At 39.7% G+C, this 17,413-nt stretch overlaps 2 protein-coding genes across 3 annotated transcripts in view; one reads left to right on the top strand and one right to left on the bottom strand.

Annotated features, from left to right (window-relative positions):
- The window catches only part of RFC1 (replication factor C subunit 1), an 83,595-nt gene that overhangs the window by 39,695 nt on the left and 26,487 nt on the right, over nt 1-17,413 (top strand). For both annotated transcript variants that reach the window (XM_079919101.1, XM_079919100.1), the window contains exons 5-12: nt 4,411-4,652; nt 5,497-5,574; nt 8,872-8,949; nt 10,109-10,196; nt 11,228-11,502; nt 12,238-12,345; nt 13,415-13,594; nt 14,952-15,056. In XM_079919101.1, coding sequence (XP_079775227.1) covers nt 4,411-4,652; nt 5,497-5,574; nt 8,872-8,949; nt 10,109-10,196; nt 11,228-11,502; nt 12,238-12,345; nt 13,415-13,594; nt 14,952-15,056 — 1,154 coding nt within the window. The remainder of the gene's footprint in view (nt 1-4,410; nt 4,653-5,496; nt 5,575-8,871; nt 8,950-10,108; nt 10,197-11,227; nt 11,503-12,237; nt 12,346-13,414; nt 13,595-14,951; nt 15,057-17,413) is intronic.
- Nucleotides 1-17,413, bottom strand: part of LOC307185216 (SCAN domain-containing protein 3-like) — a 546,171-nt gene that overhangs the window by 509,028 nt on the left and 19,730 nt on the right. The window lies entirely within an intron of this gene.

Genomic DNA, 17,413 nt, shown 5'->3' with positions numbered 1-17,413 from the left:
GGTAAGACTGCGCTTCCAATGCAGGGGGCCCGGGTTGGATCCCTGGTCAAGGAACTAGATGCCACATGCATGCTGCAACTAAAGATCCCGCGTGCTGCCATGAAGATCCTGCATGCAGCAACTAAGACCCGGTGCGGCCAAAATTTAAAAAGATTAAAAAAAGAAGTGGAATGGCTGGGTCCAACTAATGGGTATGCATATGTGAGGTTTTGATACATGTTGCAAGATTGCCCCCCCATAAAGATTTTTTTTAATTTACTATTTAAAAATACCATTGCCTATTGCGTATGTAAAGGTCCCATTTCCCTACACCCTTGCCAACAGTCTTTTTAATCTGATGGTCTTAGAAATTCTCGATCTCACTAGATTTCATGCTCATCTGTTACCTGTGAATATTTATGAGATTGCTGGAGAAAGCGTTAAGCTAGGGATTGCAAACATCTACAATACCATTGTTTCCCTTTCGAGTCTATACCAGATATCAGTGATTGATCTAGTTTGAGTTAATTGCTTAAGGACAGTTACAATATTTTATATACTAAGGAAGTTCTTGAGTGTAGGGGAAGAACTATAACAGAAAAACATAGTGGTTGACTTGGTCCATTCAGTTCTGGGATTTTCTGTCATACTGCTTGTACACATGTTACTGCTTTGGGCATTTTTAAAGTGAGGGAGAAACTAGTAGAAGACTGTCATTTTGCAGATACAATTTAATTTTGTCCTTTCTCCATTAAGGAAATCCTTTTTTCCCAGAAGTACAGTTGTTGAATTCAAAACAAACCAAGTAAAAATTATAAAATTTAATAAGCTCTCGATAAGATTGGAAGTCTTGTCTTGTATATACTAGATATGCTTTTAACTTTGCACTTACTGCCTAAGGAGATATATTGGATATCTATACTTAGGAGGTTCCAGTTTTGTGGCTTTCTTATTTTATTTTATTTTTATTAAAGCCAGGATATCAGCAATGTTATTATTATTTGTTAAAATAAATAAATTTATTTATTTATTTTTGGCTCCATTGGGTCTTCGTTGCTGCATGTGGGCTTTCTCTATTCGCGGTGAGCGGGGGCTACTCTTCATTGCAGTGCGCGGGCTTCTCGTTGCAGTGGCTTCTCTTGTGGAGCACGAGCTCTAGGTGCACGGGCTTCAGTAGTTGTGGCTCGCGGGCTCTAGAGCGCAGGCTTAGTAGTTGTAGCGCACAGACTTAGTAGCTCCGTGGCATGTGGGATCTTCCCGGACCAGGGATTGAACCTGTGTCCCCTACATTGGCAGGAGGATTCTTAACCAGTGCGCCACCAGGGAAGTCCCAGCAATGTTAATTTTGTTTTGAATCTTCTTTTAAGGGCATTTCATATAATTTGTTTTGACTGCTAAGGTAGAATAGTTTGTTGTTGAATGCTACTGGTTTGGTTATCTACAGCTTAACTGTGTCTAGGGATTTAAAATAGACAAACCTTAAATTATAAAAAATTGGATTTCAGTAATGTAACAATTCATTATGCTGTTATCTTAGAGAAGAGGGAAGGAGTTTCAGATTATATTCTCAGTGGTTACTAGGACTGTTATGAGTGATTTGCATGGCTATGGTGCCTAAGTGGAATGGGGATAATGTCACCTAGCCTTTGCAGAACCATCTGAAGCAGATGGCAGAGGCAGAGAAGGACTCGTCATGTAGGGAGAACAGATATATGAGTGACTAAACTTAGTCTGTTGACCCTTGTCAATACGTGGATTGAAATCTGGTACGTGTATCAAGCCTTGGATGTGCTTAGAAAGATTGATGAATGAATTTTTAATTTAATCTTGAAGGTAGATTGGCTATAGTTGAAGATAAGAAAACAAGTATGCTTTAACTAAAATCTTTGGTTGCAAGGGGCTTCCCTGGTGGCAAAGTGGTTTGAGAGTCCGCCTGCCGATGCAGGGGACACGGGTTCGTGCCCCGGTCCGGGAAAATCCCACATGCCGCGGAGCGGCTGGGCCCGTGAGCCATGGCCACTGAGCCTGCGCGTCCGGAGCCTGTGCTCCGCAACGCAAGAGGCCACAACAGTGAGAGGCCCGCGTACCGCAAAAAAAAAAAAAAAAAAAACAGGTTAAGTGCAAAATTAACCGACATTAAAATCTTTGGTTGCAGGTTAAGAAGAAAACCTAGCTTGTTGTAAGCAAAATGGAATTTATTAGAAGGCCATTGCTGAATGTCATTGAATGCAAAAATAAACCTTTAGCACCTTAGTTTAAACACATTAGTTCAGCAAACTGATCAAGGGTAAGATTCACCCCACCTTGTTCAGGTGCTCACTCCTGGTCCAGTTTGTGATGGCAAGGAATATGGAACCATCTAATAAATATATCTGTGGTTATTGGAGGCCCTTGGAGGGTGGAGTGGGGTGTAAGTCCTTAGGGAAAGTAGGCTTATAGTGAACTGTATGGACATCCTCAGAGGTGTCTACTCTGCTCTTGCTTTAAATAGTGGATTACTTTTTACATTTAGTACTCAGAAACCTGTAAGTTATTTATGCTTTGTAAAGTTTATAGTTTAATTTTAATATAAACATAATAATTAGAGAGTAAGGCTAAATCCTTTTTGATTTTTACATATCTTGGATACTTTTTTGTTTGAGATGGCAGCACCTAGGAACAGCACAGTGCTTGGCACGTATGACCCTTAGCAAACACTAGTAGTTGAATGAGTACTTGAGAGGAGGTTAAGACCCATTCATGTGTGGCCTTGAACACCAAACTTATAAAGTGAACCCTCCCTCCCCCACAGTGACCTGACCTAGTCTTCACGGCTGCCTTTTAGATTTTTCTTTTTATTGGATTTCTTTTGTTAATTAGGCCAAAGTAAAAAGATTTTTATCTTGTGAATCACTGAATCAAACAAAAAAGTTTACTGAGGCCCTTTTGAGGTGCATTTTTGGGGTCTTTAATTATCTATGCATTGTCATGAATGCTTAGAAAGACTTTTTTTTTTTTGTGGTACACAGGCCTCTCACTGATGTGGCCTCTCCCGTTGCGGAGCACAGGCTCCGGACGCGCAGGCTCAGCGGCCATGGCTCACGGCCCAGCCGCTCTGTGGCATGTGGAATCTTCCCGGACCGGGGCACGAACCCGTGTCCCCTGCATCGGCAGGCGGACTCTCAACCACTGCGCCACCAGGGAAGCCCTAGAAAGACTTTTAAAACCAGATGTTCAATGGAAACTTTTTGGAAAGAAAATGTTACAAGACAAAGTGTTTATAAAGTCTTCAATGAATGGTTAGATATTGCTAGATACTCCACCTTCGATGTATAGCTAGACTTTGACAACTTCGTAACACCTCTGCAAATACCACCCTAGTCCGAGGCTTCAGCATTTCTTCTGGAACTGTGTAGAATATCTTCCTAAATGGTCTCCCTGCATTCGCTTTTATCCCTTGACAGTGTGTTCTCCAAAGGACGTGACTTAAGTTGGATTACGCACAACTCTGCTGAAAATTCTCTGGTGGATTCCCATTCTAAAATAAAACCTAAAATTCCTTCTGTGATCTACAGAGTTCTATGGGATTTGGCCTCTACCTCTCTCACCTTAACTCTTGTGGTGTACCCCCTTCATTCTGCTGCAGTCACAGGGACCTCCAAGCACACTCAGTTTAAGGCTTCTGCACTTGTAGTTTTCATTGCCTGAACATTCTTGCCTGAGGTAACTTCATTTCAGGGCTCTGTTCAAATGTGGCTTATCAAAGAAGCTTTCCCTGACTACCCTATCTAAAAGAGCACCCTTCATCACTCTCTAATTCTTTCATTCTGTCTTACTTTTTTTTTTTTTGCGGTACTCGGGCCTCTCACTGCTGTGGCCTCTCCCGTTGCGGAGCACAGGCTCCGGACACGCAGGCTCAGCGGCCGTGGCTCACGGGCCCAGCCGCTCCGCGGCATGTGGGATCTTCCCGGACTGGGGCACAAACCTGTGTCCCCTGCATCGGCAGGCGAACTCTGAACCACTGCGCCACCCGGGGAGCCCCTGTCTTACTTTTCTTCATAGCACATATAACTTGACAGTATATGTTTATTTATTTCTGTATCTGTTTCCTCTTCTAGGTTCCAAGCTCCATGACGGCAGGGATTTTGTCTTTTTTATTCGCTGCTGTATCCTCAGTGCCTAGCACATAATGGATGCTCAGTAATTATTTGTTGAATATATGAGTAAATATACACGTTTGTGTACTCTGGGTAGTAATTGGGGGAGGTGGTGTATTACAGACCTGGCACTGGTAAATGTGAGGATAACTGTTGAATTTAGGAGATAGGAAGAAAAGAAAATCATTAGCATCCCATAGCACTTGTATATTTTTTATAAAGTTGGTGGAAGTGGTTGCTTTTGTAATTACAATTGATATTTTATCAAGCCATATTTGGTCATATTTCATTTAAGATGAAGAAGATGACTTTGTGTGTAAGAAGGCAGCCTCTAAATCAAAAGAGAATGGAGGATCTCCAAATAGTTATCTTGGAGCATCAAACATGAAAAAGAATGAAGAAAACACTAAGACACTAAACACTAAGAATAAGCCTTTGTCACCAATGAAGCTTACCCCCACATCAGTGCTTGACTATTTTGGAACTGCAAGTGTCCAAAGATCGGCTAAGAAGATGGTGGCAAGCAAAAGAAAAGAGGTGAGTGTTCTACAGGCAAGCAAGAATGTTCAGGATTTGTACCCGTTCAGTTATTAATAAGAGGTGAAATTGGATTTTATGAATAGACCAGCATTTTATTGATGAAAACAATTTTCCTATGATTATGGGTAAAATGTAATTGCTATTATGTTGGAGGACGACCAAGTTAGAATATCACACATTTAAGTTTTTAATATTTGAAAGTGAGAAAAGATCATTTAAATCATAAGAATAAATTGTGATTCTTAGAATTTAAATACTCAGAATGCAAACTCATTTTACCCTTGACCTCAGACAATATAATTGTTCCCAAATGAGGTCATGAACACATAACTTAGAATAGAGCCTCCCTATGCTATACTTGTGACCTACTCTATTTTGGCTGATGTTGGATTCATCTTTTCCTGGACATTTAGGAAACAAATACAGATAAGTTAGTGAAAGTAGTTCCCTGCGTGGAAGCCTGCCGAGCAGTGTGTGTGTTGATTTCATTAGTACCTCCATTAGACAGTGTAATCTTTCTCATGTGTTGGTGTGCCAATGTTCTGGACTACTTCTGAAGCGAAGACATTAGTCTCTAGGGTTTTTTTTGGGTACTTCTTTTGAACATTTCAATAGAATTAAGTGAGAATCATCTGTCTGTAGCATATTTGCTTGTTAAGAAATTGGATGTGGTCACGGAGTAGCCATGAACATAATTTTTTGGCTGGTGTCCATTGAGTCTGTTTCATAACTGGTACATTTATCTCTCATTGGTGTATTTACTTAGCTATAGTTAAGAAAAAGCACCTTACTTTGAACTTAAGGTTTATGCTGATCTTGCTTGATTTTCCTTGAAATATAGCCTTCACAAAATGCAGATGATTCCAGATTAAATGATGAAGCCATCGCCAAGCAATTGCAACTTGATGAAGATGCAGAGGTATTAGCATTTTCTTTAGATTTCATTAGCACCTTGATGTTGTCACTTGCTATTTAGTCTACCCAGGCAGGCAATTAAGATAGTTCTAGTTTCATTTTGGATTGAGCCTCATTTTAAGAGTTATGTGTAAAATAAGTTAAAATCTAATACTATATGAAAATCTAAGTTTATATGAAAGATAAATGATGAGAGCAGGGGATAACTAAAGATTTATTATTAGATTTCTTTGAATGGAAGCCTCCTTTAGAATAGTTAAAATAATTTAACTTGGTCATATCTCTTCTCTTTCCCCTCTGGGCAATCTCATCTACTCCTCTGGCTTTAAGTACAGTGCATATGCTGGTGATCTCTAAATCTATCTTCAGTTCAGTGTGCCCTTTGTAGTGAACCTGTTATATTCATTCAGTAAGTATTTATCGAGCACTTACTGAGTGCGTGGCACACTTCTAGGTGTTAAGGATACTGAAATTAAAAAAAAAAAAAAGTCAGATCATTATAAATGCCACGAGGAAAAGTAAAGGAATAGATGTTTGGTGTGATCAGTGGGGTTATGAGTGTTCTATTTGAAATACAGGGGTTAGGAAAACCCCTCTGAGGAAGTGACATTGGGGCACATAATTCATGATAATGGTGAGCCATGGGGCTTCCTTCTACCTGGAGGAAGGTTTCCTCTAAACATAGAGAATAGCAGGTGTAAGCATCCTGAGGTAGAAATGTTTGAGTTTGATGAGTTTGGAAGAAATGGCCAGCAGCAAATCCTGTTATGTCATGACTGGTCTTTGGTACCTACCAGAAGGACTTGGGATGGTAAGGAGTTCGGATTTTAGTCTCTGTGAGATGAGAAGCCATTGGAGTATTGAATAGAGAAATGACATGACTTTTGATGGCTCTTAAAAGAAAATTATTCTGGCTGCTCTGAAGCTAAAGAAACCACGGTGGGCAAGAACAAAAGCAGATCATTTTGGAGACTGTTAGGGTAGGGGAGGTGAGAGAAGATGTTGGCTTGTACCAGGATGGGGGTAACGGAAGAGGTAGTGAGAAGTGGTCATCATCTGTATATGCTTTGAAGGTGCAACCTTCAAGTTGTTGCAGATAGACTGGACGTAAGGTATGAGGGAAAGAGAAGATTTAAAGGTGACTCCATGTTTTTTGGCTTGAGCAGCTGGGTGAATGGTGATATCACTTTTTTTTTTTTTTTTTTTTGCGGTACGCGGGCCTCTCACTGCTGTGGCCTCTCCCGTTGCGGAGCACAGGCTCCGGACACGCAGGCTCAGTGGCCATGGCTCACGGGCCCAGCCGCTCCGCGGCATGTGGGATCTTCCCAGACCGGGACACGAACCCGTGTCCCCCACATCGGCAGGCGGACTCTCAACCACTGCGCCACCAGCTAAGCCCTGGTGATATCATTTATTAAGACTGGAACACTGGTACAAGAAAATCAAGAATTCTGTTTCGCACATAAGTTTGAGATGCCTAATAGGCTTCCAAATGGATATGCAGAGTGGGTAGTTGGGTAGAAGAATCTGGAGCTCAGGGGAGAGGTCTAAACTGAAGATGTTTATTTGGGATCATTAACATTTGAATGGTATTAAAACCAATGTAACTAGATGAGATCATGGGGAGAGAATGTAAACAGAAAAGAAGTCTCAGGATTGAGCTCTGGGGCACTGTTAACAATGAGAGGTCAGGAAGAGAAGGATGATCCAGCAGAGGAGATTTAAAGAAAGTGGCTAGTGAAGTAGGACAATAAGGAAAGCTTGGTATTTTATGTAAGCCAAGTGAAGAAGGTATTTCAAGGGGGAGTGTTGTCTCTGTCAGAGACTTTAGACCTTGGTACCTGCTCTTTGAACCTCCTTCCTGTTTATTAGCTTAAGTGCCACTTTCTCATATTCCCTAAACTATGTTAGAAATCCCTCCTGTATGCCCTGTAGCTACTATTAACGTTTATTTGTGTCTTCTTAAATTGCTATTTCAGTGTCTTCCTGTATGTAGACTTTAAACTCTACCTACCAGGGCTGTTTATGTCTCAACTATTGTGACATCAGTGTTCATCTTAGTGTTTGGCAAAGAAGAGGCTCTTTTTTTTTTAAAAACATCTTTATTGGAGTATAATTGCTTTACAATGGTGTGTTAGCTTCTGCTTTATAGCAAAGTGAATCAGCTATACATATACAAAGAAGAGGCTCTTGATAACAATTGTTTTGAGAGAACAGTATTCTAGTCTTCTGAAATAGTAATACTGACTGTTCACGTTTTATTAATTTGGCAGTTTATAGTTTGTGTTTTCAAAATCTTTTTCCATCTTATTGACGACACTGAATTTTATAAACTACATACAGATATCCACATGACTCAGGGTAGGACAGATGGCCTAGGTAAAATCATGAAGTGATTTTTTTAGGGACCTGACTTCTTATCTGTCTGAAATACTGGAGGCTTACCCTGTCCTTTCCAAACCAGGTGTGGCAGTTTGTATCACAATCCTCTGTTTTCCCATTTCTATCACATTCTTTCAGAATCCTGTTTGGGTCCTGTTTCTCATATATAATGAGAAATACATTCTACTTCCACACGTTCTCTTCTGGAAGAGCTCCATTTTACTGAAAGTAAAAATATTTGGAAATAACAGCGAGGTGAATGTCTGCGTGTTACATTAGCATTTTAGGAAAACTTCTGATATAATGACTTAAATTTTCAAAAGTCAGGACAGATAAATTACTACTGTGTTGTACCCCTGAAACTAATGTACTATTAAGTCTACTGTACTTCAATTAAAAAAAATATCAGAACAGATACATTTGAATTAGTAATTGAAAATAGAAGTTTGATGATATTAGTGATAGTTGCATTAGTATGTATCTTACTGTGTGTGCAAAGAAGGTATATAATTTTCTTGCTTTATAGATTCATTTCTTTGTGTGCCCCCCACGTCCCCCACATGGCTATTGTTTTTCTGTTAGGATAGTGATTCTCTCCTGAACTCTTTTTAGAGTTTAAAATAAATAGAGATGAGAGATCTGTAAGTGTTGCATTGGGACCATTAAGAAAAAGCTAAAGACTTGGAACTTTATGCTCAATTTATCTATCAGGCCTGCAAAACTAGAAATATATGTTCTGCAGTCTAATTTGGCTTCACGAAACAAACTTGTGATACTCAGCTATTAAGTGAAAAAATGTCCTAGTTACTTTCTGGGAAATGTTTTTCCAGTTTCTTTTAAGTATCATGAACCACACATTTTAAAACTTTTCATTTACAAAAAGAAAAAAAGCAGCTCACTGTGTTGACACTTTTTACAGCTAGAGAGACAACTGCATGAAGATGAAGAGTTTGCCAGAACATTGGCCTTGTTGGATGAAGAACCCAAGACCAAAAAGGTGGTGTTTTACCAGGCTGTTTGCACTCTGAATATACAGTACAGATCAGTGTGCCCTTTCAGACCTGTGTAGTCTAGGCTCTGGAGATATAACCATGAATAACTCTGCTAGAGAGAAGCTAAATTATTTTCATTTATAAAAATGTTTTTGGAGAAGCTCATTGAGAAACTTCTTCTTCCTAAAGGAAGGTTGATAGAGCCACAGCCAACCAAAACCCTTCTTCACAAAACAACAAGTTGTAACTTTTACTTACTGTCTGTCACAAAGGGGTTCTCATGTACTTGTTCAGAGAATAACATTTATAAAGATTCCAATGGAATCTAAAGTTAATACCTTTAATATTAATTACTGTCTTTTTAAAAACATAATTTTGCTGTTTCTAGTTAGCTAACTTTAAGATCTGTATTAGGACAGTCTCAAATAATAATGAGTGTATTTTTGGGACTCTCTGAAAGCATCAAGATTTTTTTCTTCAAGCACTTGATCTCCAAATAATTAGCCTTATTTCTGTTGAATCACATTCTATTAATATTGTCATTATCAATACCTGACTAAAAGATTTTACAGCAGGCAGGTATAACACAATAAGGTATGGTGGGAACTCTGTCATTTGAAATGCCTTACTTCATCTAAAGGCATTTAAATTAGAATTATTTTAAAAATATGCTGTGTCATGCACCCCAGCTTGTGACCTCTTTGTAAAATGGAGAGTTTTGAAGGAGCAGTGAAGAGAATGGACATTTTTTTCTCTTGAGAAAATACTCTTTATTTTTCTTTTGATCTTTAGATTGTTTTTAATTTAGTCTTTTGGGTTTAGATTTTAGTTTTTAACTGCATAATGCTAACAATTTGAGACTGGAGATGAAACCAGCAGAAACAAGGCTTTCATTTTCAGACTCACAAGTGGGGAACAACTGGCATAATTTTTTATAGATGTATTTTTTATACCCTTTCATCTGTTTCCTCATCTGTAAAATTAAAAGTACTAAAACATGTTTCATTTGCCCCAGAAATTTTGTGTATAAATGAATGAAAATTTATTGTATTGTTCCTCTACTTTGGAAGATGACCCTTAATGTTTGGTTGATTTTAACAACATATTTTGTGGTGACAGTTTTCCTGTTATTTGTCACATTTGACACTTTTTACGTTTTCTTAGGCTCAAAAGGACCCAGGAGAGAGAGAGACGTTTTCATCTGTGCAAGCCAGTTTATGTAAAGCAGAAAAACCTAAATATCCTCATAAAGGTAAAACTAGCAGAAAAAAGTAAGCTGGAACATTTATCTTTATCGAAGATAAATTGAATAATTGCCTGGTATTCTTAGATAGATACTTCATAGGAGTACTGGAGCATGTTCTACTTAGATACCTGGAAAGCTGTTTGGATATTAGTTGGTGTAGAATGCCTGTCTGCTCTGATTGCGAGAAATGTATCATAGCTCTTGGCTTCATGTTTATTTCCAAGTGTAGTGCAACTGTGTGGACTTCAATACATGAAGACAAAAGACTAGATGTTTCAGGCTCATAGAGTTGGCTCATAGTTATCCAGGTCATCCGAAGCTCTTCTGCTGGTTGTCTGTAGCTTTTCGGGTTTTTTTTTAGTGGTCCTGATATCTAACCATCTGTTAATATAGATGGGCTTAATCTTATAAGTATATCTGTTCATATAATTTTAGTCTTGAAATCCCAAGATTCTTTCAGATTTTATTACAAACAGAAATTTTTATGTGACATATTTTAATTAGCAACTTTTCTGTGTGAATTTCAGATCATTGACGTTTATCTGTGGAATAAAGTCCATGTTCTCAGATGTAGTTTACCGTATTATTTCAATTAGTGAGTAATTTATATTGAAAAAGGCAGATCTCTTAATTTGAACTGGTTATACAAAGAAGTAATATACAGATGTTTAATTTTTTTTTTTTTTGTGGTATGCGGGCCTCTCACTGTTGTGGCCTCTCCCGTTGTGGAGCACAGGCTCCGGACGCGCAGGCTCAGCGGCCATGGCTTACGGGCCCAGCCGCTCCACAGTATGTGGGATCTTCCCGGACCGGGGCACGAACCCGTGTCCCCTGCATCGGCAGGCGGACCCCCAACCACTGCGCCACCAGGGAAGCCCCGAAGAACTAAAATCTTAATGTGCATGTTATGAAGTCACCATATGACGTTGTGTCCTACTAAGATTATTCAGTTGAAAAATGAAAAAATAATCTTTATATTGGGTATCATTTTCCCAAAACAACAATCATAATCTTTTCCTTCTTCCTAATAAAAACAGAACAATTTTCAGATGACAGAAAGAACTGCAGTCCTAAGAAGCAAACTAAATGTGAAAGTTCAAAAGAATCTCAGCAACATTCCAGGTCATCCACTCATAAAATAGGAGAAACTTCTTCTCCAAAAACCAGTTCCAAGCTGGCACCACTGAAAAAAAAAGAAGAAAGTTCTAATAAAGAAACAGAGCCTATGGCCTCAAAAAGAAAAGAAAATGCCATTGAGTTGAAAGAGACAAGAACTCCTAAGAAAATCAAAAGTTCTCCAGCTAAAAAAGAGGTATAAGTTTTCTAAAAGCATATCATTTGGGGGCTGTGTGTTGATCTTGGTTTGATTGTTTTCAAGTTTTATTTCTAACTTTATAAGTCATTATAGTACTTTTTTTAAAAAAAATAAATTTATTTATTTATTTTTGGCCGCATTGGGTCTTCGTTGCTGCGTGCAGGCTTTCACTAGTTGTGGCGAGCAGGGGTTACTCTTCATTGCGGTGCGTGGGCTTCTCATTGCGGTGGCTTCTCTTGCTGCGGAGCACGGGCTCTAGGTGCACAGGCTTCAGTAGTTGTGACACGTGGGCTCAGTAGTTGTGGCTCGCAGGCTGTAGAGCACAGGCTCAGTAGCTGTGGTGCATGGGCTTAGTTGCTGCACGGCATGTGGGATCTTCCCGGACCAGGGCTTGAACCCGTTTCCCCTGCATTGGCAGGCGGATTCTTAACCACTGTGCCACCCGGGAAGTCCCCCTTTTCGTTTTTTTTGCTTGGGGCTGGCAACTTGGCTTATACACCCAATCTACCCTGAGGTACGTGCCTTTAGAGAGAGTCAAAAGGTTTGAGAAGGGCTGATGGCAGGGATGTTTATAAGCCAGGCACGTGTAAATTGGGGAGTACCTCTGTAGCTAAAATTGTTAATATCAGGACCAAACACTGAAGTGACTTAATGTTTATTTATTGATATGTATTTTTAATTTTACATTAAATTTGCATGACTTTATTCAGTTTCCTCTCCCTCTCCCCAAAGTCTATAAGTCCTGAAGATTCTGAAAAGAGACGAACTAATTATCAAGCTTATCGAAGCTACTTAAATCGAGAAGGTCCCAAAGCTCTGGGCTCCAAAGAGATACCAAAGGTAAGAGTACTGAGAGGATATGTCATGGCCTCTGGCCTGTGGGTCCATGTATGTATTTACTATGTTTATAGTAGCAGAGAATTAATAATTAAAAATGAACAGAAAAGCCTTAGTCACCATCTTTACGAATTAGGAGATAGGCTACGGCAGTCACAAGATTAATGCTCTTTGCCTTCATGGTGCTTATGGTCTAACTCAGGAAAGAGACATTAAGTAAATTATTATTTAATTATAGTTGTGATATGTACCATAAGGGAACAATCCGAGATTCTTTTAGGGGGTGTAACAGAGGAACCTGGCCCTAAGAGGAGTTGTAAGTGGGGGAAAAGTATGACCAGGTTTGCATTTCAAGGAGAGCACTCTGGCTGCTGAATATAGAATGCAGTGGAGGGGGAGGAATAAATATAGGGAGATCAGTTAGGGGAGGTGGTGAGAAATAATAGTGACTTGTCCAGGCTAGTAGCAGTGAAAGGGCTGAGAAGTGAAGTAGCTTCAATGGAAGAGGCAAAATCTGTAGGACTTGGCTCTCTTTGGCGCATGTCTTTTGTATTATCAAGTTAACTTTCCAATCAAGAGATTATGTGCTATTGCCTTTAAGTTGCTCGTAGGTTGTTAGATTTACTATCATAGGGGAAACAGCCAGAGAGAAGGGCAGGAGCTCAAACTTGTTTAGTTTTTTCAGAATTGAAACTTTCATTTTTTAACAATAGCAAGATATTCTGTAGGTACATTGCATCTGGTTGTTAAAGTGTTACAAGTTAACTAGTAGTTTAAATTAAAAAAAATGAAAATAGTATGAATGGATAATTTTAATACACTTTCCTAACCACGTTGGACGTATATTTTTTTTGCTGGTTTTATAAGTTTATTAAATGTTAACCTACATAAGAATTTCTCAGGATTTAATTTGTTCCTGCTTATTTGTTGTAAATTTCCTGTAAATTTTTTCATGCTGAGATTATTTATGATGTCAAATGAGAAAAATCAACTTCCTGTAGCTTTGATGCCAAATATTTCTTTGGAAAGCTGCCATGTAATTTCCTCTCTGCTTGAACACTTTGGTTTTTAGGGAGCTGAAAATTGCTTGGAAGGCCTTACGTTTGTAATCACAGGAGTGCTGGAGTCCATTGAACGAGATGAGGCCAAGTCTCTAATTGAGCGTTATGGGGGAAAAGTAACAGGAAATGTCAGCAAGAAAACAAACTACCTTGTCATGGGTCGTGATAGTGGTCAGTCCAAGAGTGATAAGGTGGGTACTGCTGTGTTCTCAGCACAGTGAAGTAGGCTGCTTGCCTTGGCGGGCTCTTCATGTGACCATATGTAGTATAATGTCCTTTACACGGAGTGAGACGAAGGAAAAAAATGGAAAAGTAATTTCTTCACTACATTATTTCTTCTCCACAGAAATGTTGTTTGGCTTTGATCCTGGGATTTTGGTTTTCCAGTTGAAGGCACAGTTCCTATTTACTTGGCTTTCTTAGCGTACTATTCTAGTCAAAATCTTGTTTTGAAGATAGAAGCAAATGAAGTTTTCTTCTTTTTCTAGTCCTAAGTATACCTATATATGCTGCTGTGGACTCCATCTTCAGTTTTTTAACTGGAAGATCTTTTTATTGGAAGGTCTGTTGGGTAGTATTGCATTTAGTTCCAAGTAATAGAATACCTGACTAACTGTGGTTTTGACAAATAGCTGCTTATTTCCTTACCTTATGAGAATTGCAGAGGCAGGCAGTTGCGGGGGATGGTTCAGCACCTCGGTGATGTAGCTAGACTTAGTTCCATCCTCCACTTCTGTCTTCATGCACGTTGCCTTGTGTTGCAAGGTAGCTGCCACTCTCAAGTTCACATATAAGGCAGGAAATAGGGAGCAGTGACAAGATGTTATACTAGGTGTGACTGACCTTATAAGAGTTTCCCTGGAAACACCTCTTACAGAATTCCACTTAAGTCTCATTGGCCGGAGCTGTCACATGGCCATTCACAGCTACACGAGAGGTTGGGGAGGATGAGGACTTTTCTGATTCTCAGACCAATCATAAGTCATCACTTGGAGATGGACACATTGGAGTTCTGTTAGCAGGGATAAGGTAGAGGAGAGTGTCTGCCAGCCGATATGGCTTTGACCCTAGTGGCTTTGACCTTTGTAGGGCAGAGGGAAAGGTAAAGCAATCCACGGAAGTGGCAGTGTGATACCTCAGGTGCCAACCCACCACTCTTAGAGGAGGTATCTGTTATTTTCTTTTTTTTGCGGTATGCGGGCCTCTCACTGTTGTGGCCTCTCCCGTTGCGGAGCATAGGCTCCGGATGCACAGGCTCAGCGGCCATGGCTCACGGGCCCAGCCGCTCCGCGGCACGTGGGATCCTCCTGGACCGGGGCATGAACCCGCGCCCCCTGCATCGGCAGGCGGACTCTCAACCACTGCGCCACCAGGGAAGCCCTATTTTCTTTCTTTTTAATGATACTTTTTCATGCACATGGTTTTAGAAAATATTCCAGTGTTATCTAATTTACAAATGTGGTTTTTCACCTTCTGACAAGTTTGGGAATCATATTTTTTTTTTTACAGAAAGTAATGGTTTCAATGATTTGCATTTTTAATTAATAGGCAGCAGCCTTGGGAACAAAAATTATTGATGAAGATGGCCTATTGAATCTGATTCGAACTATGCCAGGCAAGAAGTCCAAGTATGAAATAGCAGCTGAAGCTGAGGTTTGTATACAATGAACTTGACTTTAAGTTGGTGTATAGCAACTTCCCTGTTTCATAGAGACATTTCTTGGCTGGATGCAGGTCTGTGGGCTAAAAAATTAACTTTTCCTTCTACCACAGATGAACTTACCTTATTTCCTTTTGAGTGGTGGACTGTGCTGTAGGCTGTTGTCTTTGACGTGTTTCCTTACCTTTCTCAAAGGAGTATGAGGAGGGAGAGGGGACCTTGTATTGCACTTACCATATCTACTTAAACCGTCCATATTTTCCATATTCTTGCAATAACATTGTGCAAAGGTTCTTGCTTAAGAGTTCTTTGAAGGATATACTATAGGTATCAGCATGATAATATTTTCATTTAGAACTATATTAGGACTTTTCCAGTTGTGACAGAAACCGAGCCGATATTAGCTTTAGCAAAAAGGGAAGAATTTTGACTCACATAACTAAACTCTGGGCAGTCGGATGCAGGAACTACTGCATGTACAGACTGCAGTGCTTTTAGGACCCTTTCAGTTTCTGTCTCTCTACTTCTCCTAGTGTTAGCTTTATTCATTTCCACTATATACAGGTCTTTTCCACGTGTAGGACACAGGGGTGCCAGCAGCCCAAGTTAAATGTCCCCAGCTCTGTCATCCAAGTGGTGAGGTGGTCTTCCGATTTATTCCAGTTGGAAAAATCTTGGAGAATGATTTGGACTAGCCCGTCATCAGTGTCCCCTAATGTTGACAGCTTACATAGCCGTAATACAGTTATCAACACCAGGAGGTTAACATTGATGCCATGCTGTTAACTTCACAATTCCCCCCCGTTATCCTTAGGATCCCACACTGCACTGAGTTGTGTCTTCTTAGTCTCCTCCAATCTAGGATAGTTCCTTAAGTCTTTCCTTGTCTTTTTATGACCTTGATTTGATGAGTACTAGTCAGTTGTTTTGTAGAATGTCTCTCAGTTTGGGTTGTTGATGTTTTCTCATGGTTAGATTGAGGTTATGCATTTTTGGCAAAGAAGACCACATAAGTGATACTCTGTCCTCCTCAGTGTATCGTATCAGCTGTGCATAATGTTGGTATGTCTTATTACTGGTGATGTTAACCTTTGTTACTTGGTTAAGATGATTTCTGCCTGCCTTTCCCACCAGTGAAGTGACAGTTTTTCCCCTTTGTAACTGATAAATATCTTGGGGAGATACTTTAATACCTTGTTGTTCCTCAAACATTCACCCACTAATTTTAGCACCCACTCACTGGTAAAGAGGCACTTTTTTTTTTTTTTTAACATCTTTATTGGAGTATAATTGCTTTACAATGGTGTGTTAGTTTCTGCTTTATAACAAAGTGAATCAGTTATACATATACATATGTTCCCATATCTCTTCCCTCTTGTGTCTCCCTCCCTCCCACCCTCCCTATCCCACCCCTCTAGGTGGTCACAAAGCACTGAGCTGATCTCCCTGTGCTATGCGGCTGCTTCCCACTAGCTATCTATTTTACGTTTGGTAGTGTATATATATCCATGCCACTCTCTCACTTTGTCACAGCTCACCCTTCCCCCTCCCCATATCCTCAAGTCCATTCTGTAGTAGGTCTGTGTCTTTATTCCCATCTTACCCCTAGGTTCATCATGACCTTTTTTTTTTATTTTCTTAGATTCCATATATATGTGTTAGCATACAGTATTTGTTTTTCTCTTTTTGACTTACTTCACTCTGTATGACAGACTCTAGGCCCATCCATCTCACTACAAATAACAATTTCGTTTCTTTTTATGGCTGAGTAATATTCCAATGTATATATGTGCCACATCTTCTTTATCCATTCATCTGCTGATGGACACCTAGCTTGTTTCCATCTCCTGGCTATTGTAAATAGAGCTGCAATGAACATTGTGGTACATGACTCTTTTTGAATTATGGTTTTCTCAGGGTATGTGCCCAGTAGTGGGATTGCTGGGTCGTATGGTAGTTCTGTTTTTAGTTTTTTGAGGAACCTCCATACTGTTCTCCGTAGTGGCTGTATCAATTTACATTCCCACCAACAATGCAGAGGCACTTTTCTTTTTATTGAGACATTATTCACACATCATAAAATTCACCCTTTTAAAATGTATGTTAGTGGTTTTTAGTATATTCACAAGACTGTGCAGCTGTCACCACTGTCTATTCCAGAACATTTTCATCACTCCCCACAGAAACGCTACACCCATTAGCAGTCACTCTTCATTCCCACCCCTGGCAACCACTACTCTACTTTCTGTCTATGGATTTGCCTGTTCTGGAAATTTTCTATAAAGGGAAACATGTAATATGTGGTCTTTTTTTCTGGCTTTTTTCACTTAGCATCGTGTTTTCAAGGTTC

Source organism: Stenella coeruleoalba, assembly GCF_951394435.1.
Source record: "Stenella coeruleoalba genome assembly, chromosome: 4".
NCBI classification, from domain to species: domain Eukaryota; kingdom Metazoa; phylum Chordata; class Mammalia; order Artiodactyla; family Delphinidae; genus Stenella; species Stenella coeruleoalba.
The sequence above is the reverse complement of the archived record's forward strand: the minus strand, read 5'-3'. Positions and strand labels throughout refer to the sequence as shown.